The sequence below is a fragment of the Leptonychotes weddellii genome, chromosome 8, assembly GCF_054177405.1.
Source record: "Leptonychotes weddellii isolate Sample4059 chromosome 8, ASM5417740v2, whole genome shotgun sequence".
NCBI classification, from domain to species: domain Eukaryota; kingdom Metazoa; phylum Chordata; class Mammalia; order Carnivora; family Phocidae; genus Leptonychotes; species Leptonychotes weddellii.
This window is the reverse complement of record NC_138376.1, coordinates 125,809,401-125,831,585: the sequence shown is the minus strand read 5'-3', so window position 1 is coordinate 125,831,585 and position 22,185 is coordinate 125,809,401. Positions and strand designations below refer to the sequence as shown.

The 22,185-nt window shown below is 35.9% G+C and overlaps 1 protein-coding gene across 1 annotated transcript in view; it reads right to left on the bottom strand.

The window, feature by feature from the left end:
- The window catches only part of PACRG (parkin coregulated), a 275,343-nt gene that overhangs the window by 185,534 nt on the left and 67,624 nt on the right, over positions 1–22,185 (bottom strand). Inside the window, exon 2 of the mRNA XM_081829286.1 lies at positions 19,556–19,690. Coding sequence (XP_081685412.1) covers positions 19,556–19,690 — 135 coding nt within the window. The remainder of the gene's footprint in view (positions 1–19,555; positions 19,691–22,185) is intronic.

The following is a 22,185-nucleotide window of genomic DNA, read 5'->3' as shown; positions in this document are numbered from 1 at the left end:
GGCGAGAGAAAAACCTGTCTCCCCTACACTACTTAACTGTACACTTAAACATAAATGGTAAATTTTCTATTATGTGTATTTTACCATAATTTCTTAAAAGAACAGCAAAAAGATTGTAACAATACTTACAAAATGTCATTAGTAAAAATAAAATTGTTACAATGAAAATGTTCTATTATTTCCTAAAATTAAAAAAATATATATATTTTTAAAGGAAGAGAAAAAGAGAGCTCCAATTTCCCCAACAAGTTCTCCAGGCAAGGGGAATAGAAGAGCTCCAGATATCAGAAGTGGAAATATGTGTTGGTGCGATCTTCTCAAGTTACTAGGAAAATTAACCATACTAGAAATGATGTTGCTAATTGGAAGTAATGTTTCCACATCTTGAAGTAGGAGCATTTTCCAAGACTGCTGAAGAGATGGGCAACATGTTTCTGGTTAGGCAACAAAAGACAACTAATTAGTCTTAAACTAGTGACAGGAAGGCTGAGCGCTCATTCTATGAGAATCATGAGAAATTCAACACATTATCACCCATCCGTGGGGGGAGGGAAGGTAAAACTCTGCACCTCGGCCTTAATATGTTGAGAAAGCTCTAGTAATATGTTGAGAGAGCTTAGTAAGAGGAATTAGATATCAAAATGAAACAGTTTCTTTCAAATGTTGATTAAATCTTCACTTTATAGATTATACAAAAATGATTTTAAAAAGAAATACTTGGAGAAATTATTTGAAAAGCTATTAGAATTACAAATCTCTGATTTTCATGTGTAGAAAAAAAGACCATAACTAAACAAAATAGTTTATTTGGAATTATCTTCTCTATTTATTTGAGCAAAAAGTTAAAAAAAAATGAGATTGCTTTTATATGCAGAAGCTAGAGGTTCAGTCCCTAAGAGATAAATGTTTAAATATTAAAACCATAGTACATGATGCATCGTTCTGTTTCTATGTATTTCCTCCTATTATGAGAAAAATTTATGCAGAAGCTTGTCGTTCACAGATGTTAATTATCAGAATAATGTGAACCTCATTGTTCCCACTTTCCTTTAAGCAGCAAATCCCAGAAGGAACTAAAGAATATTATAGATGTGGTGAAAGTTGTTTAGAATTTGTAAATGCTGCTAACACATGCTGATCATCAAAATCAATTTAAACCAAATATAGCAAGAATTTTGTTTAATTTCATTCAACTATTATAAAAGGAAATTTAGAAGCAACCAGCCCATGTCAGTCAGAATACTGATAAGACATATTTAGATTTTGTGGTCATTACAATGATTGATAAAAAATATATTTTCTTATATAGCTTTACTTTCCTCTAAAATCCCCATTTTAATAGGGAAGAAAGGAAGTTTAATCAAAGAAGCAGAAAATAAATCTTTCAGGTTTTTCTAATGTCCCAAAATATCATTATATGGTATTCTGAGTTAAAATCTCAAACAACAAAGATGTCTATTTTTTTAGAAATGTGATTTCATCATATTCGGTGACTCAAGTACCAAGATGGCAAGGATTTAGATGCTGTTATGTCCAGCACCTAATCAGTGCTTGGCATATCGCAGATACTCCATAAGCTGAGTGTTGTTGAATGAAATATAATAAACCAATGAAAATCCACAAGTATACATTGAACTCCATTAACTCTTGATCATGAGGACCTATCTTAGATGGAATTAAGTAGTTGTATATGTGTCAACTTAAGGAGTGCAATTTACAGACTCTCTTGCCCTACTTTTCTCTTATTCTCTAAACCCCTTCTGCCTGCCATTGTGCCCCAAATACCATCATTAAAGTCATGCTCTTTTAGGCTCAAGCAATGAACAGTATTTACTTTGGAAAAACAAGCAGCCGTCTAATGTGATTAATACAGAACAGGTGAGTTTTAGTAGCCAGCTGAGTAAGACAAAATAAAGCTGATTAAAAATAAGAAGGGTTCGTGGGAAGCAGTGACAGTAACAAAGATGCTTAATGAATATTTCTTGAATAAACAAGTAAATTGATGAATAAATAAAGGAGAGCTGATAATGGGTATGTCAGAAATAACAGACAGTAAGAAGATGCCAAGCAGAAACTAGAAGAGATATTTTGAGTGGTTTGATTCTCTCTTCCCAGCCTTATCTTCTGAGCTGCCCTGCTCCACCGAAGCCACCAGAAAAATAATGTGCTTGATAAGTACCCTACCCTCTGCCCTGCTCTCACACTTTCATCCAGATTACCATTCTTTAATCCTTCCCGTCTAAAGAAATGTGGAGCTCCTACTGGATGGTACTGACATCCCCAAACAAGAATGCCTTTCTTGGTCCACTGTTTTGCCTGGGATGGGCATGATATTGAGCTCTGCAGAAACACCATGTTCCTGGGGCATGAGGGCAGGGATGGGTGCCATTTTATAGAGAATGGCCAACGATGGCTGCTTTGAGGTGCTAGACTGCAGACCTGAAGGAGGGAACTTGGCCAAGAGCTGGGAAAAAAGCATTCCTGGTGAAGGCCAGGGATGGCTCTGGGCTTAAGTCCTTGGAAAACTGAGGAAGCCAGTGTTTTTGGAGCCGGGTGGGTGGATGGGTAAGGACAGGCCAGGGTCACAGGCAGTGAGAGTTATGGTGAAATAAAAAGCTTTAAACCTGCCGGTGACTCCATCTGTCTGGCCACCTGGAGCTCAATGAAATCTCCACGGAAATATGGATGTGCAAAATTTTAATCCCAGATCATCCAGGCACACAAACTTGGTCTCTTCTCTTTTAATTTTGTTTTTGGCTTAATTCATCAAAAGTAGTCCAGTCAAACCAGAAAAAGGTATTGGTGTTCCTATGTAGTAGGGAATGGGGCCAAGGAGGTGGGAGGAGAGAATAAAGCAGTTCATTGATGTTAAATCAATCAGCTATGAACCATGACAGCATTCTGAAAGCAGATTTCATTCTGTTTCCTGTTGTCACAGAAATTACATGAGTACACACCCCCTTTTTTTTTTTTCATGCTGTTACTTTTATTAGTGTGGTTATCCTTGTTTGACTGCTTGTGTTTATGGATAAAGACTTAGGCTAATTAGCATGGATAGATAGTAGTTACTGTTCATACATCTGCATATCCTCAAGACCACACCCCTTTTTTTTAGCATTCCATACTATACTGATTTTGTATTAAACACCTATTTGAATAAATAAAAATGAAAAAAAAAAGTACAAGAGAACCTAAGGTCCAAAATATGGCTTAGGTGACAATGGTGGCTTTCTATTAGTCAGAATGGAGACTTGGTTATATTTTCTTTAAAAAAATATGCTGAAGTTACTTATTTAAATATCCTTTAAATATTCTGTTACTCTAATAGTAAAAAATAGTTTAAATATACTGATACTCCATCTGCTATACAACTTTCATCAGATTTATATTAAGAAATAGATGAACACTTTAGTGCTGGTAAAATAATTTTATAAAGCAAAATAAATTATAAAATATGTATATTTATTAATTACACACAATTTATATTTTTGTTATAATAATTTTGATATCAATTGATTTCTCAAGCACATTCTCTCTACTAATTTTGTGGCTCAGAGTGGGGCAGGCACTTAGATTTATGGTTTCTAAAATACAGCTAATTTTACACTATTTTAAGTTACTTTTTACATTATTTTACTTATGACTAATTGTACACACTGTACAAAGACCTCTATCATCAATGACTTCCACTGCACCTAATAAATTGCAACCATCCAGTGTGTGATAGATGAAAGAATGCTCAGAACAAATGGAGAGCGCATATATGTAATACTCAACCTCCTTTCATTTAATTCTATTAATTTCTGAGATATAACACTATATAATGTGACTGTCATAGTAGATATCATATGTTTATACAAAAAAAAGGATATTATGCTATAAATTTATCAGATTGTGTCTCCAAAGCATATAAACCAGTCTTCCCTGTAGGCCAGGCTTTGCCTGAATTGGAAGCTCCTATTTTGTGTGACCCATGTAAAGACAACACAGATATGACATTTCTGTACCCAGCTGTGTCTGCTCATGTGCATCTCATCATTTCTTGTGTCTTTTTCTAAGTCTGCTTACTCGTGATGATTTTATTTTCAAAAGGAGAAAGGGGACATACGATTTGCTTGGTTATCTAGGCCTCCTTACATTTGAAATATGAAAACTACTTTTCACAAAGGAAATATATATTTGCATATGCTCATAAAATATTTATGTTGAAATATACAAAACACAGTCATTCATGATCTCTTAATTAGTCTTTAAGTAGAATAAGAACTTAATTAAAATATAATTTGTTAATTCATTAGTGTTGGGTTATAACTTTGACACTGATTTTCAGTAATTAATGGGTCCTGAAAGAACACAATTTATTTGGTTGTTTTCACTGTATTTTCTCTTTAACACTTTCTTCTTTTTGATATCAGCACATCTTAAAAATGTGAAAGCATCAAGTTTTTTTTTTTTAAGAATTTAGACAATATTAAATGTCACTTTATTAAAATAAAGGAGTCTCCTCTGATTACCCCATAAACTGTACCCTATCTTCCCATGACTATATCACCCTGTTTTATTTTTCTCTGTAATATCACAATTTAACAGTCTCTATATTTACTTATTTGATTGCTTGTTTTCTTCCTCTATAAAGGAAACACCATGAGGACAGGGAATTTGTTTCATTCATTGCTGTATTTCCAGAATCTAGAACAGTGCCTGGCACATGGTAGGAATTCAGGTGATGTCTGTTGAATAACTGGATGCTTACTAAGTTGCATGGACATCGATGAGATGATATGCAGTTAAAAACAACACATACATCAGGACACAGTTACAATATGATCAGACCACTAGAGTTTAAATAAACGAATTCTATTTATCAGCAATAAGTAGTACTCAGTGAGCTGATCCTACAAAGGTCCTCAAAGTACTACAGACAATATTCTACAAGGAATCATAAAAATAAACAGCTACCAAAAGATCTATGGAGCTTAAAAACAAAACTAAAAATATGTTTAAGATAATCATCCTTACTCTTGGCTCTGGAATAGATGACAATTCAAATTGCTATTGTGTTAAACAAATGAAATATATAAAATGTGAAAATATAATATTTTAATAAAGTACTTGAAACATCAGCTTTAAAGTATTTATTCATGATACATCAGGACTATGGTAAGTGAAAGTTAAATAACATCCTTCCCCAGTCCTTCCAGGATCCACCATCACAAGGGGAGACATGAAGACAGATGTCTACCCTACTCAGCATTGAGACTAGCAATGGGGTGTGCTGGTTTTCCCAGGAAGGGTAACAAACCATGAGCAAAGATTAAGAGGCAAGAAATAAGATGGCATGTTTGGGAATCCACCCGTGCAAAGGTTTCTGATTTATAAAGTACAAGACAGCAACCAATGAGAAAAACCGAAGGGACTGTTTAAGAAGCCAAATAGTGGGGCTCCTGGATGGCTCAGTGGGTTAAGTGGCTGCCTTCGGCTCAGGTCATGATCCCAGGGTTCTGGGATCAAGCCCTGCCTCAGGCTCCCCGCTCAGTGGGGAGCCTGTTGCTCTCTCTCTCTCTCAAATAAATAAAATCTTAAAAAAAAAAAAAAAAAAGAAGCCAAGTAGTGACACTTTAAAGTAATAATAGGCAAAATGTCTTACCAAAAAAACACTTTCCACAATACTAGCACATTCTGTGGAGGATGTATTCATTGGATTTAAAGTTCATTCTTACTGCCACGTGACCTAAATTCTAGTATTTTTGACCAGACAAAAATATTACTGGGGATGTTGCAACTGACCGATGCATTTACCTTCAGTCTTCCTTCCATCTCCCCAGTTGTATGGTCTCAACCATGAGTTTACATTTCTTCTTCATGAAATGAAACATCTGCTAAATTGCTGCTTGAGATTTGAACCTAGTCCCAATTGTTAGTTTATTAAATGTAATAAGTTACAATAATGAAGTGTTAAAATTATAACCCACAAAGGCAGAGTAAGCTAGAGATTCCCAAATAGAATTATAAAGGTCTTAACTTGTATTTTTTGACTTGTGGTTTTAATATTGCCAGTCTAATACACTAGCACTTCTTGTACTGCATTTTAAAAAATATAAAGAGAAAAGAAAAATGTATGCTAAAGATCAATCTCTTCTGTGCATATACAAATACTTCCTTACCCAAGCAATTCTTCAAAAACAGAAAGTAATAATAAATCTAAAGGGATTATGTCTGTGAAGAATGATTTATAAAAAACTAAATTCTCTTCAATACATTATACTTTGCTGATTTAAAAAAATGCTTAATTATGTTTAGTAAAATTTTATACAATTTACTGCTTACATGGAAAGCATTTAAAAAATCTTTTCCAACTGGTGGGTTAATGCTTCTCAAGAAATTCCTTATTACTAGATATGAATAGTGAAAAGATAAAGATCTTCTTAGGGTCACTCCACTCACCTTAATTTGCTGGTTAAATTTTACAAAGTGAAAACTGAAATCTTAACTCCAGTACTGAAATAGGACAAGATGACTATATACAGATGCATACACATGTACACACACCCATTATATACAAGCATGAGAATCGTGGGTTGGCACAAAATCTTTGCAACTCTTTTCCCTGTAATTTTTCCAAGCCCAAGTTTTAATACCTTCAAAACAGATATAATAGATATCTGTGTGTGATTTTACACACATACATACACACACACATAAAATCATGCAATACACATTAGCTGCTAACATTTATTTAAATACAAGGGCTTCCATGAGAAATATAAAGAGTATTTTATTTCATCCATTTCTTTACATGAAAAAATTTTAGATTTGGTCTTAAAATAAAGAAAGATTGTATCTCAAGACAGTTCTTTCTCTGTAAGGAAGGCAAGATAGTAAGCTGACTGAGAAAGCAACCCTGTCATAAGGCCTCTGGCTAATACGACTGAAAAAGCTATAAATACTGGATGAAAAGTTACAAAATACATAGCCATTCTAAAAAGTAAGAAAGGTGAATACCAAGTTCCTAGAAATGAAGAGAAAACTCAAATCTCGCATGGTGAGTAGGAGCCTGGGGAAGAAACCTGGAACCTGGTTCACATAAAAGTTAAGTCAGAACCTGTGCCTAGGGAGAAACACACTTGAGAGCACACCACAGGGATGCCTGCACATCCCAGGGCATGAGGGAGTACGAAGGAAAGTGCGTTGCACAAAAGGGAATATCATAAAGCATGCAAGAAAACAAAACAGTTGAGAGTAAGAGAAAGTGGCAGATTCAAACTCACATCCTGGGAACTACAGATAATAGATTAATGCAAAAGAAACTTTAAATGAATATATTTAAAACATATAACCTGATAAAGACAGTAAGAGAAACCATAAAGCAAGAAAAAGATATAATGAAAGAACAAAACAGGCAGATCTTCTAAGGAAAGAAAAAAAAATTCTAGAATTGATAATTCATTGAAACCGAATTAAAAAATAAAATTCAACATGCAGGTTAAGCAGCACATTAAACCCAACTGAAGAAAGCAAATTATTGAATTGGAAGACAGATTTGAGGAATTAGTCTAGAATGAAACCAGTAGATTAAAGAGATGGAAGTAAGAAAAACGAGACTAACAGATATGAAAGTAACCATGAAAAAAGTCCGACTTGTACTTAAGAGGGACTCCAGAGTCTTCAAATTTAAAACTTGCTACAGTGATTTGGAAGCAAACACCAATTCTAGATTGAACCTCAAACAGGATAAATCTTTAAAATTCACATCTAGGTAAAAGCATGAAAAAGAGTGTATGTTTCAAAATACAGTGTAAAGTTTTGGAGTCAGGGACGTCTCAGTGATACCTGGGATTGCCACAATATGTAGACACATAGGAATGTGGATTGATCACCTCATGGTCAATTTCAAGGTAAAATTTGCTATTTGTTTATATAGTAATAAATATACTGAAGCAGGAGAAAAAAAACAAGCGTCAGCAAACTGCATTCATTGAAATATATACAAGTTTATGAACTAGTAAAAATTTTGTAGAGCCTCTCAATTTTAAGAATTTGTTTACAGAAATTATTTGAACCATATCATTAAAGCAGTAAACATTGAACACATACTGAATAAAGAATTACAAATTTATGAACTATGCAAGAGGAAACAATTTGGTTTAAGATTTGGTATGTGCTCTTTGTGCACTTTTCAGTTTCTTCATCGAACAATGATCTACTCTAGTCAATAAGCTTCTCAAGACCAGAACCCTTATCAGCTGGGCTACAGAGCTCACCTCCGAGTCTTACCCATTATACCTACTCAATTCTCTTATGAATAGATGAGTCACTGTTGCCTAAGCATTGATGAGATCACATTACTTTTCTGTAATGGAAAACAGTCCCATGAAGGACAGAACTAAATTGGACTTGGCTGTTTTAAATAGCATCTGGTCAAGAGTATCTGACATAGTGTCTCCCAACATGTCACAAGATTACCTATGAAGATACAGACAAGGAGAAAAACTCAACATGCAACTGAAACCAGGTATAATAATTAATGCATAGCAGAAATAAAAGTAGTTTCTACATATAACGAGGCCAAGGGAACTGGACTGAAAAACCACAATTCATGGTCAACTCACGTTTTGCAACCAGTCGCTAGGTGGTTTTTTCACCCCTCCTACACTTTCTGTCCCCTCAGAAAGGTTAAGATGGCAACAAACTGAATTGGGGGTGGGCATGGAGTCAGCCACCATCCTGCTGCTATGAAGTAGTTGCTTTTTAAGACAAAGACAAAGGCAAAGCTATCCACTTCTATCCTCATCTCTGTCAATACCACTGCTACATCCTTTGGCGGCCAACTCTCAGAAAACCTGTAAACAGGAAGGAGGGACAGAGACTCCTGGTAGCACACTGCACTGCACCCTGGAAAACAGCGTGCCCCACAAGTAAAATGCTGCAGGTAAGCCCAGAGGAAAACACAGCCGGGTGCATGTGCATTTTCAGGAGTGTATGTGTTTACCTAACCCATCCATCTTACTGTCAGAAGTCACAGAGAGTCCCTGTAAGGCCAACAGAATGGGACAAGACGAAGCATGTTCATACCAGACACGGTATTGGCTAGGGGCTGGGCAGTCTCCCTAAGTCATGCTGATAAGGAGAGCTCACCTGTCCCTAAGCAGAGTGAGTGAGGTCAAGGACAACCAGATGCTCTACGTTTCAGCAAACGCAAATTCTAGACTGAGGTAAAACTGAAGATAAATAAACAGTAATATATGAATCTTGCAAAAAAATGAAATGGAATATCATCTTACACATTTAGATGGTGAGAAAGCCCCTTTAAATTCATTACTGCAGAAATCAGTGATTTTTATAAATGCGCGTGCTCAAAGATTCACAAAGCAGAAATCCATTTGTTGAGAACAGGCCAAGGTAAAGAGAAAATGAGATTTTCCCCTAGGAAATAATCAGACATGTTTGCAAGACACAATGTATACAATATGGACAATGATGCTGATAATAGTATTGCTTATATTAGCAAAAGGTTGGAGAAAAGCATTACTATCTAAGAAAAACATTAATATCCAACAATAGGGAATTGGTTAAATTGTAGAGCACTCTAGAGATTCCCAAAATGATTTTTAAAGTGCACCTTCACTGATGTGGAAAGATGGTTATGATTTGTAATTAATTGAAAAAAGTTATGAAGTATGAGTAAAATGTTTTTTAAAAATTTGCATACATACACAGATTTGTGAATGCAGAGAAAAAAGGGTATGAGGAGTTCACAATAACAAATTAGTAGAGGCTACCTTACGGTTGTGGGATTGTGGTTGGCCCATATTTTTTATTTTTGCTAATCTGGGTTATAAAATATGAATAAATCAGAACATTATTTATGATAAACTTGCTTGTACTATGATTTTAAAGCCAATATGAGTGAAGAAATGAGCAATATAAAGATCTGTAGGACTAAATATAGCAGTGGAAGTCAAATTTGAACTTGAAGCAGTGATAGACAAATTGATACTAAAGAAAATAGAAAATATAAGAAAGCTTTCATAAAAGTTTTTAAAAAGTGAATAAAGATGAAAATATTGAGGGAGATAATGATAGGAATGACAGGATAAAATATGTTTACACTCTATTTGTTTTAAGAAAGAAAAAAGTTGTAACAAAAAAATCATCAATGACATTACAGAAAAAAAAAAACTTACCTCACTTGAGAAAAAATTTCAAGTAAGTAGATAGAATAAGCTTACTATATGAAAGAATCATTGAAAACAAAATATACACATGGAAGCAACATTTAATTATACAAAAATAGTGCAATTACCCAGGCTGCCAAACAAAATAAACAAGCAAACAAAAACAGACCAAGGGAATAAAAAATCAGACTGGTCTTAATTTCTTAGCAATCACATGTTAGAATGTAATGATGTTACATTCTTCAGAGGTATGGAGAGGAACAGTTGTAATTTAAGAATGTTAATATGAAGCAAATTGTGTTGCATGCATGAAAGTTGAAAAATTATATTTTCGAGATATTCAAGGATTCAGAAATACCCAACCCATGTACCTGCTTTTTATAAAATTGCTTAAAGATATACATGAACACAGAGAAAGATGAATCTAAATAAGAACTCAAAGAATGGAAATGTATGCCTTCAAAGTTTTATGTGTTTTCCCTTGTTCAGACTGGAACACAATTTTGGAAATTCTGCAGGATTTTTTGTTGTTGTTAGGGGTGTGTCTTAGATTGGGAGCAGAGACTGGTTTTGTGATGGTTTTGTCTAGTGCCTTTGTCCATTTTTACGCTTTTCCCAATAGCAAGAAATGTGTTTCATAGTTAATAAAAATTTTTCTTAATATCTGTTTCTCTTCTCCAAAAATGCACTAACCACACGTTCACAAAGACAAACACACTTCCGTGTGTCACTGTGGTTTAAGAATCGCTAAAGGAGACGCCATGTGTGTCACTACCCAAGAGATGACCGCTGGGAATTTAAAAATGCATATAAAACTGTGGTTGTCTTTCTTGTTGTTGCTGGAGAGAACTATTAATTATTAATACTCCTGTGGCAATTACGTCCATTATTAATCTCCTCTCCTAATTAGGTCCTTGAACGTTCCCCTGAGTCCCTTAAAAATCATCCTATGAAACACAACTTCAACAAAGTTAAAAGCATCCATGTAGAAGCCTGAACTGAAACATCAGTTACTAAAAGTTATCTCAGAATAAATGCTGTCTTCTGCATACATTTTATCTGGTTTCCAAATTTTCTAAAATAATCATCTATTACTTTTAAACTATGAAAAAATCAGAAAAATCTAACAAAAAATCAGAAAAATCTAATAAGTGCATTCCATCGTTCTATGCCATATAATGACAAATAGTTTTTATAAGGTACTGCATACACTATGACCTCAATTAGGCAAAAAGGAAAGATAAGACAGAAATACTTTTAAGAATGTTAACAGTTGCATTCAGTGAATGGTGGAATGGTGGGTGATTTATTTATTCCATCTACTTCCTAATATCTTCTTATTTTATAAGATAACTATTTCATATTGAGAATAGAACTCTGTAAGTAATGATAAGGATGATTTTTTTTTTACATGAATTCAACTGATTATCCTATCAGTACTGATTTTTGCATACAACTTTCAAGGTCAGGATAACCTTTTTGATAAAGGTAAAATGTGATTTCCTAAAATTGCTGCCTCCAATATGGATTAAAATTGATATCAGTATTCAGTAACACTTTATTTAGATTTGACCTACAAGAAAAGGAGAAACTTTAATACAACTGCAGGGGGCTGAAAATTCACTCAATATCTGGAAGCCTCAAATGTAGAGAGACACTTCGACCACTCTAAATAAAAGCATCAAACAAACATTGATTTTTTCTTTTTTTACTATCGTACCATCCATCTGATTCCACTTGTCATCTGTCAAAGAACTTTTGATCTCAAAAGTGCTTCAGTAAAGAAAAGGGATATGTGACAAGTGGTAAGACAGAGTGGGAGCCAGTCATTAAATTACTAATTGGAATAGAACTGGAGATTTGCCCTCCAGGCAGATACAGAAAAATCATTGGTTTGTGTCCCCAAATGGAACTTTCTAACAAGCAACAACACACATCTTTAGTTTAAAGATTCGCATCCTGATACTCCTGAAAAGGCAGGCAGCGGGGATCACCGGGAGGGTGGAAGCTGGCCCAGTTCTTCATGGGACAGTGAGTGACACCAGGGTCTCAGCTCTGACACCCTCACACCACCAAGACCGCTCCTACATTTCAACAGGGGGTCGTTTAACATAAAAAGCAGGAGTGATTTGTTTTTCTTCCAGTTGTCAGTCCTACGAGATCTGAAGCTTACGACGTGGCTTGTTTCCCTTGGGCCCCTGGTAATGTGAATTGTCTTCAGCCGGTGCCTACCAAATCACTGTCAGAGAGCCGCGGTCGACCTTTCTTTTCAATCTCTGCACTTTCCAGGAGTTATACATCAGTTGACTTTCAAGCTCGATGAGATGGCATATGCCCTAGTTTGAAGAACAGATGGAGGCTTGGGGGAAAATTGTTTCTGCAGGCTTTCTACAAGCAGCAGTGCTCCATAAAAGTGAACCATTCGCACTAATTTCTCACATAAATTATATAGGCAGCAGGGAGCACCAGCCCATTCAGCAGAAAATCTTTCATCTAGCTTTCAGAGGTCATCTAACCAATTTAAATTAAAGTTATTTCTGATACATGGCTGTTTTTTCGTGCTGTACACTTTTAAGACATAGCAATTTACATCAAATAAAAGAATAGCATTAATTGTGTATGCAGTCCCCTCCTCCAAAAAACACAGAGCAGCACAGTAATTGCCAGAGGATTATTTTTTTTTTCAAGACCTCTAGAATAAGCTCTATTAATTAATCACAGAGGAATTAATAGTGGAAACGTGGCAGCTCTCTTGTACAAAAATCAGGTAAATTGTCACTTCTTTTGTAAAATTTGCCTTACAAATTCTACTAAGGCCTGCTACCCAAACCCAAGCTTTGGCAGTTATCAAAAGAAACAGAAGCCCAGGACAATTCCAAGAGAACATTCATTCTTCTTCATGTGAAACAAATTATGCAACTCTCAAATAAATTTGCCTACAAGATGTGAAAAATCAACATTGGTTTTACCTGGGGTAGAGGGTCGGTATAGATAAAACATCAATTTTCTTTTAGTCCTTAAGAAACTGAAACATTAAGAAATTGAAGGCACCAAAGGACTAATGATTAATCAAAATTATAGAATTTTGAGAACAATGTAATGAGAACTAACAGATCAGGTATCATATCACAGAGTGACTTACTTTAAAATGCAGTACTATTTACAGATAATGAGCTACCATGGTTTGGGGCTGATCTTAATCGTAAGAAAATTAGTGGATGATTTTAATAATAATTATATTCAATAACTGTTTTTCCTAGTAGGAAATTATCAGTTATGTCAATGAAAACAGTCACATTGACAGAGCTTTTTATAGTTCATGAATACCAATGCTGCTAAGAACTGAAAAGAACCGAGAAAAAGAACATACTGAGAAGAAACTGTAAAGAGTCATGCCCAAGTATTAGCAAAGAGTCAACCTAGGATTGAGGGTGTGGTCCGACCACTGTTGTCAGAAATTTTAAAAAATGAATTTGAGAATTCATTTATGTGCAGCATTTTCTTCACTTGGATGTTAAAATTGGACATATATATTTAGTCATTTAGAAAGGTAAAAATTTGCAATTTTGAAATTTAAGAAATTTTAAAAATCAGTTCACTGGGAAAGCATTTACATATAATCAAAGGAGCATTTTTTTTTTTTTTAGATTTTATTTAATTGAGAGAGAGAATGAGTGAGAGTATGCACATGAGAGATGGGAGGGTCAGAGGGAGAAGCAGACTCCCTGCTTAGCAGGGAGCCCGATGCGGGACCCGATCCCGGGACTCCAGGATCATGACCTGAGCCGAAGGCAGTCGTTTAACCACTGAGCCACCCAGGCGTCCCCAAAGGAGCATTTGCATGAAAAAAATCCAAACCACCAAAACTAGTGCATATAACTCTGGGACTATGCATTCAAATTTACTGGAATTTCTATTCAATATTCATTCCCTGAAATATTTCATGGACATTGCAAATTATAGTTATTTTTATAATTATGAAACAAAATTTCTTAGAGCTCCCATAATTAAAAAGGGGCCATACCAATCATCTAGTACATGGTTTTCACTTACAGATGAAGACAGTAAAGCCTACAGAGTAAGAGACACATCATGAAACAGTGTCTAGAGAAGTAAAACCTGAAGATAATCAATATAGACTGCTTTCCCCTCATTCAGTACATATCACTGGGCACCAACTCTGTGCCAGATACTGTTCTAGGCGCTGGGAAAAATGAGCAAACGAACCCGAAATACAGAGATTCCTACCTTAGAAGACTTCAGAATATGTCATTTTTATTAATCCTAATATTGGCTCCACTGGAGGTCCCTATCTGGTTTTCATTTTCTTTCACTTTTCTTATTATACGCTTTCTCTATTTTATAGCTCTTTATATAAATGTATAATTCATTGTTTAAAAATTAGAAAAATGTGTTTTTAGTTACCTAATTAATGTCAATTTACGAAGTCACTTTTTAATAGAAAAACAAAGTTGTGTGATCCAAGTTTTGACCAATGAGTAACTATAATGAATACATTAACCTCAGGGGAAGGATGCTTTCATGATGCCATCCCAGGTATCTCCAAAAGACCTGTGAGGAAGATCACATTCTTGGTGGTGAGTAGAGGCTACCTAAAGCCCATTCTCACCTGTACCTGCCTATGTGTATCAGCTCTGGCTTTGTTAATTTTAGTTCAGTATAACAGGTTACTAGAATCATTTATATACATATTCAATAAGGGATGAGAAAACAAGAAGGAAGAAATGCGCCGCAAAGCAATGCCACTTTGGACAATGCCTGTGACAACCTTGACAAAATGAGGGATTATATGTTGCTTACAAAGCCCATTTTGAGCTTTTCCCTTTTTAAGACAATCTGGATGTTTGTTCTCTGAGTTGCATTTGTAAAAAGGGTTTCTATTGTATCCTGATTTGGCAAAGACAATTATAGGCTATCTATTTCTTATCCAAACCTATCTAATACCTGGGACATCTTTAGGCATGTTCATCAGAAATTCAGTGAAAACAAGTCTCTTAGTATATGCCATATTCTGTCATAGAGCATACCATGGACAGGTGGAGAAAGGTGATTTCTATCAGTATCTACTAAATCAAAATGCCAAAAAACTTAGAGACACCTTAGTGTAGTTATAGCTCTCCAAAATAAATAAATGGTTTATAATACCATACAGTTAATTTTTAAAAACTCCAATGCGATTCCAACATTTTTCTCCAACTCCTTCTGCCAAGGTCTATATAAAAGTGGCTATTTTAAAATAACTTGTATTGTCCTACTATTTTAAAATGATGGTTTAGAATCAGAATTTATAAGACAGTGAATTTCATGTGTTACCTATGATTTGTATTTCTGCTCCTCATTAAGTGTGTAAATAACAATTACCATTTCACATTCATTTGGGTGACTGCTCCTGATGACTTCAGCCCCAAAACAGAGAATTAGAATGGTCTCCTGTTCCTTCTCCAAAATTGACCATGGGAAAACTAGAGGCAAAAATGTACATTCAAGGAAGTAACAAACAAAAAAGGAAAGGAAGGAGGAAGAGAGGGAAGGAGGAGGAAGGGAAAGGGGAGGAAGAAGTAGGAGGAGGAAGAGGAGGAGGGAGAGCAGGGAAGGGAGGGGGAGCAGTGGGAGGAGGGGGGACAGGAAGAGACAAGAGGAGGCAGCAGAGGAGGAGGGGACAACTCTGAGGAAACCTGAAGGGTGTGGGAGAGGGGATGGAGGATGCTGGGAGGCGGACTTGAGAGGACAGTTCACAGTAAAGTCTTCTACTCCCATGTGGAAATTTAAGATGTGGAAACAAACACAACTGTAGAACGTCCTTTGTTCATGCTAATTATCTGCTTTGTAACTTATCCGGAATGTTTAGCTGTTTTTCACTTCTATTGCCTACATTCTGGATATTGAAGATATCAGCCATAGAATAATGTCATGTTTCCTGAATGTTGGTAGAGTCAAGGAAAAGGCAGAAAAAAGAAACATTTAAAACTTTTTGCTTAAATTGTGACTGTTTTTTAATGTCTTTAGCCATTAATAATTAATAATTATTTAGCTATATTTAGAAAATGTATATTTAAAAATAAAAAAAAAAGTGCCAGAGCTTGCCTGGTAGATTTCATATTCCAGATCAGATCTATTCATTTTTAATAGATAATTAACTTGCCACTGATCAGTCTATGGAAAAATTTCACTACAAAAATTTTGCAAAACTTTTTTCATGTTTACCAAAGAATATATGATAAGCATAGACAGCCATGACAAAAATGCATGTATCCGTCCTATTTTTTCATTTTCATAGTAATCTGCACAGAGCTCTAGGCCTCTATCTGGCCAGCAGGTTCGGGCATTGATTTCTGACTGCCACTACTTTAGTGGAGAGCAGTGCTGTCTAATATGGTAACCATGTGGCTATTTAAATTAAAATTAATTAAAATTAAAAATTTAGCTCCTCAGTCTCACTAGGGACATTTCAAGTGCTTAATGGCCACATATGGCTAGTTGTAATTATTAGACAGTGCAGATGCAGAACATTTTAACCACTGCAGAAAGTTGTCTTAGTGCTCTGATTTTTAGCGATACCATGAGGAATAGACTGAACTGCACAGATTATGGCATTTGGTCTGCCTTGTTGTTTTGGCATGTGGAACAAATAACCATTTTCATGGGCCCTAAACTAGGGTGGCAGTTCAGGATGTGGGCTGAAAAATCTAAACATACAAAGACATTTACCTACATCTAACTCTTCCATTTTCTGACTTTATCCAGTCATTTGTAAATTGTTACCACAGAGCGCCTTTGTTATTTGAAGAGTATATGGTGACTTCTAATATAGCGATGATGGGGTCGCTAAATCTAGGACAGGTAGACAGGGAATTTGGGGTCGTGGGCAGCAAGGATCAGCGACTCCACAGAGTAGCTGAGTGTCAGATGCTGCGGCAGCCTTCGTCATGCTTCGGGACAGTGGCTCCTAAGGATTTCAGCGTCACAGGAAATTCTGATAAAAGACATACCACTTCTTACTACTTAATTACACATGCCATTTCAGGCACTCACAAACCTCTTGGAGTCCCAGTGGTGTCACAAGGAGGATGGAGAGGGGACCAGTATTTTCCTGGGAAACAGAGTTACTCGGGAGACTTCACTAGGGGGTGAACTGTGACATCGAGACCTATGCTCTGTCCATACACAGGAAGGAAGTACAGTGCAGGGTCAGGGGTTGTTTTGTTTTTGTTTCCTGGGGCATGGGGAGGGGGTAATAGTCCTGCTTCCTTCAACATTCAAGGCCCCTTCCTCAGGTATGGTGTCCTAAAGAAGCCCTCTACTCCCTACCAAGTACCAGGTTGTCCCCACAGCACGTGTACCAAGGAATAAATATGGATATATTGAGAGACTGTTTACAGGCCTATCCTTATACAATGATGTGGTTGGTGGAAGCCTACAGGTTATAGGATAAGATGTTTCTTTAAATGTATGCTATTATTTTACCACTGGCAGCAAATAAATTGCTTCCTTTTTATTTGGGCTTTTTAGCTTGCTGAATCAGGACTATCGTCAATAGTAACTTAAAAGAATTAATAAAGCTATAAAAAAGAAAAGATGTTTATATCCCTTCTGACTGTTGGATTATCAAAGATAAAGCAAAATTATTCATCCTACGTTTTCGTTATTTTTAAGATGAATTTTTCCGAGTCTCTTGACACTTCTAAAAGTTACTCATAAGATTATTTGAGCAGGTCAAACTAATTCTATAAATTTTTTTATTGATATAATTTTTAGGGGCTATAATTGCTTAAAACACCAAAATCTACTGGCTTTTTTAAAAAGAATTACAGCATATTCTTTTACTCCGAAGGAATGGGTCTTTTTTAAGAACTTCCACTGTGTTGCCCAGTGGAGCCAAGACAAGTAAACACAAAATCCATGTACCTAATCAAATATAAACAAACCCAAAATCACAGTAAAATTCTGGGAATATGTACTTCCATCAAGACTAAAATATCTGAATCACTTATACTTGCTATAAGTTTTTCCTCATTATATGCACATTGTCACATAACAAATTCACATTTTAATAGAAATGATTAAAAGCAAGATAGTGATGTCCTTCATCCTCTCAAAAAAATTATGACAAAATTTAATAACAGGGACACCTTCAGATTTCTATTACCAAATAGTTTGTAGTAATTCTACGTTCAGTAACTGAATAACTTATGGCTGCTTAAGATTTAGAAATGTTTGATAATTCTATGAAAACTTTTAAAGACATACCAGAAATAATGCAAACAATTCTTTTAGTTGCTCCATACAGGAAGGAAAAGGTTAATTTTGATGAATTTAAGTACTTACTTTGATGAATTCTTGACTTTGGTCATTTTAATTTTTAATGTAAATTTATACAAAGTACAAACAATTCCTGCCTTCACCTGCAGACACTACTGTGGGACTTTAAGTGGGTCAATTGCTTTAGTGAGATGGTATTTGACAAACACCTCTTACGTTCCTCACCCTGATGTGATACACACATGTGCCACTCTGTTTTCAGGCAGAGAAGCCCTTTTAGCTGATAAATATCACCCAAAGTAAGGTCCTTGATAACAAAAAATAATTAAAGAGCAGAAGCTGGTAAGAGATCAGCATTCGTTTTTCAAATTAAATGTAAAAGCCTTCTCCCCTTAAGAGATTGGCAAGTTTTTACAAATAACATCAGTGAGCCTTTTAGAAAGAATCACGGCCACATTAGAATGGAGTCATTAGGCAATACATTTATTTTGAAGCCAATTAACCTTTTGTCAGAAGAATGTCAGTGCCGTCATGGTTTCAGCGTGGAGGTCAGCCTCTAACCGGGCCCGTATGACGGCCACCGCGGCGGACACATGCCGCAGAGAGAGAGAGAGAGAGAGAGAGAGAGTGCAGCGACCAGAAGCAACCTTCTTTTGTATTCCACTCTGCATTTCCAGGGAGCAGACAATTTTGACCTATCCATTTAGGTAATTAAAGCTTCCATTTGGAAGTGTCCTGCAGGAAGGTGAAATTTGGGGGAGATAAATGGCTATTGCTCTCTGTATTCAGCCACCAGTTCCATCATTTGATGGACTGCCTGAAACAGGCTCCACTGCCAGGTTCTCATAAAAATAGAGATGAATTGGGCAGCAGACAATTCTCTGAGGCAAAGCAACTCTGTCATTTTCTTTTTTGCAGGCTATAATTTAATGGTTAGTCAAGGTGGACAGCTGACACAGGGGGGCTTTCTCTAAGAGCTTACCCACCATCTTCCGTTCACCGAGAAATCACTCCAGTTTATTTACTTAGCCAAGTTTGTTTGGCATTGGGAGATGTCACTCCAGGAGCTCAGCTGGTCACCCAGCTGTGCCCTGACTTACCTTCCATGCTATTTTGTTTCCTTTCGAGTCATGCTCAAGGGCAATTGGGAAGTCTCCTCGTTCATAAAATTTTCGAAATGCCGTGGGCTTGGTTGGTCTTTCTTTAAATGCTCCTGCAGCTGGAGGGCCTCTCACCTTTAAAGAAAAAAAAAAAAAATAGGAATCAGGTTTTGGAAAATAGCAAAAAATGCACAGTAAAAAGACTTTTCTTAAGTTTTAGTTTATATAAAATATTCTGGAAGATAAAAACCAAACTGTCTAATGATGGACAACAGCAACTTCACTAATACAATATTTAAAGAAGAAAATTATTTTATAATCACTAAGGGTTTACTTTACTTCAAGCTACTTTAGAAAGCATTCCTGCAAAAAGTCATTTAAAAAATATCACATTATAAGGAAAAAAAGTCTAAACTTTTGTTTAAGTAAAAATTTTAATAGAGGCCTTTAAGTTCAGAATGTTAAAACTTTTAACATTTTTAATAATTGCTAATTCTAATCTCAGGTCTGATATACTTTGTGGAATACCAAAGTAATACATTTAAAATACAACCTTTAGGGGCACCCGGGTGGTACGGTCAGTTAAGCATCTGACTCTTGATTTCAGCTCAGGTCGTGATGTCAGGGTTATGAGATCGAGCCCCATGTCAGGCTCGGCTAAGCAGAGTCTGCTAGGGGTTCTCTCTCTCCCTCTGCCCCTCCCCCTACTCGCTTTCTCTAAAATAAATAAAAAAAAATACAGTATGTCCTTTAAATCTTTCTATATACATAAAATATAAAATATATTCTCATGTGAATATTAACAACAAAACTATAAAAATGTTATATAAAATTATAACAAATAAGAGAATTTAAAAAGAAAATGTGCATATATAATAGCATACATTTGATATTACGAATTTATGAGAAAGTAACATTAGATTACGTGAGAATCTTTCATCCCCCAAATTGAAATTTTCTCAAAGAAGAAACATTTCATTTTTTTAAAGATTTTATTTATTTATTTCAGAGAGAGAGAGAGAAAGAGAGAGAGCACAAGCAGAGCAGATAGCCTGCCTGACACAGGGCTCAATCCCAGGACCCTGGGATCATGACCTGAGCCAAAGGCAGATACTAAACCCAGGCACAGCAAAGAAGAAACATTTTATATTGAGTTATTCATATGAAGAATATCTTTTAAATCTGCATTATTTACATATGAATTAATACATTAGTTTACAAAATTGAAAGTGATTAGTGAACTATTTAGAAAATTACAGACCACTGATTATTTTTCTCTGAAAAAAAAGTAAATACTAGATATTTACTAGTTTAATAAAAACAGATTATCTTGTTAATTCTGAATATGGACAAAATAGCAAATAATTTATGTAATATCTTAGTATTTTAAGTTACTTGATATCATGTTAATTTTTAACATTCATGTAAAAAATTTGAATTTTAATAAAGAAATATGTAAAAATACATCTAATATAACAAATATGACAAATACATTTTATCTGATGCACACAGAAAGGCTAATACTAAGAACTGAGTGGGGTATTAAAATATTAAGATGATTAAATGCTGAACTAGAGTTGAAGAGTGAGGTAACACAAAGGTATTTAGTAGAGTTTATTTTTTAACTTTTTACTTTTTTAAAGAGAGAGTGCATGTGCGTGCCCGCACACACATGCAAAGTTGTGGGGAGCGGCAGAGGGGGAGAGGGAGAGAGAGAACCTCAAGCAGATTTCCCACTGAGCACGGAGTCCCATGTGCGGCTCCATCTCAGGAACCTGAGATCATGACCTGAGGCGAAATCAGAAGTTGGATGCTTAACCGACTGAGCCACCCAGATATGTATATACATACATACACATATATAATGAAATATTCAGCCATAAAACAAGAAGGAAATCTTGCCTTTTGTGACAACATGGATGAAGCTTGAGGGCATGCTAAGTGAATAAGTAAGTCAGACAAAAAGACAAATATTGTGTGATCTCACTTACATGAGAAATCTAAAAGAATCGGACTCATAAAAACAGAGAATAGATTGGTGATTGCCAGGGTCTAGAGGGTAACGGTGACATCTACTGATTGTCTTTTTTCATTCGCTTTTTGAGCTTCCTGATTCTTGGTGTGATGATTGATTTTCTATTGAAACCTGGACATTGGTGATTGTGAGACTCTGGACCTTAAACCTTCTGTTTTAGCTGGTTTTTTCCAACATATCTCTGGCGGAGATGTGGGGAAGGGTTACTAGCTCATTACTGTCAGGTCGGGGTGGAAATCCTGGAAGCCGACCTGGCTGCTGTTGACTCCACAGAGGGAGTTTCTCATTGATACTGGGTGAAGGTGGGGGCTCCAGCACCACTAGGCCTCCAGGGACACCTCCTGGACAGGGAGGAGTAGGAGCGGCCCATGACTTGCTGCCCACACTGACACCACAGAAGGGGGCCGCCTCATTACTGCTGGGCAGTGAAGAATGACATTCCTGCCCCACTAGGAGGCATTCTCTGACAGCACCCCAGCAGAAAGGGCTAAGCGCTTATTAGTGCTGGCTACGGTCAGAGTCCAAGCTACCCTCACTGTGGGTGCTGAGGTCCTCTTTACTGTTCCAGTAGGGATGAAAGGCTCAACTCCTCATT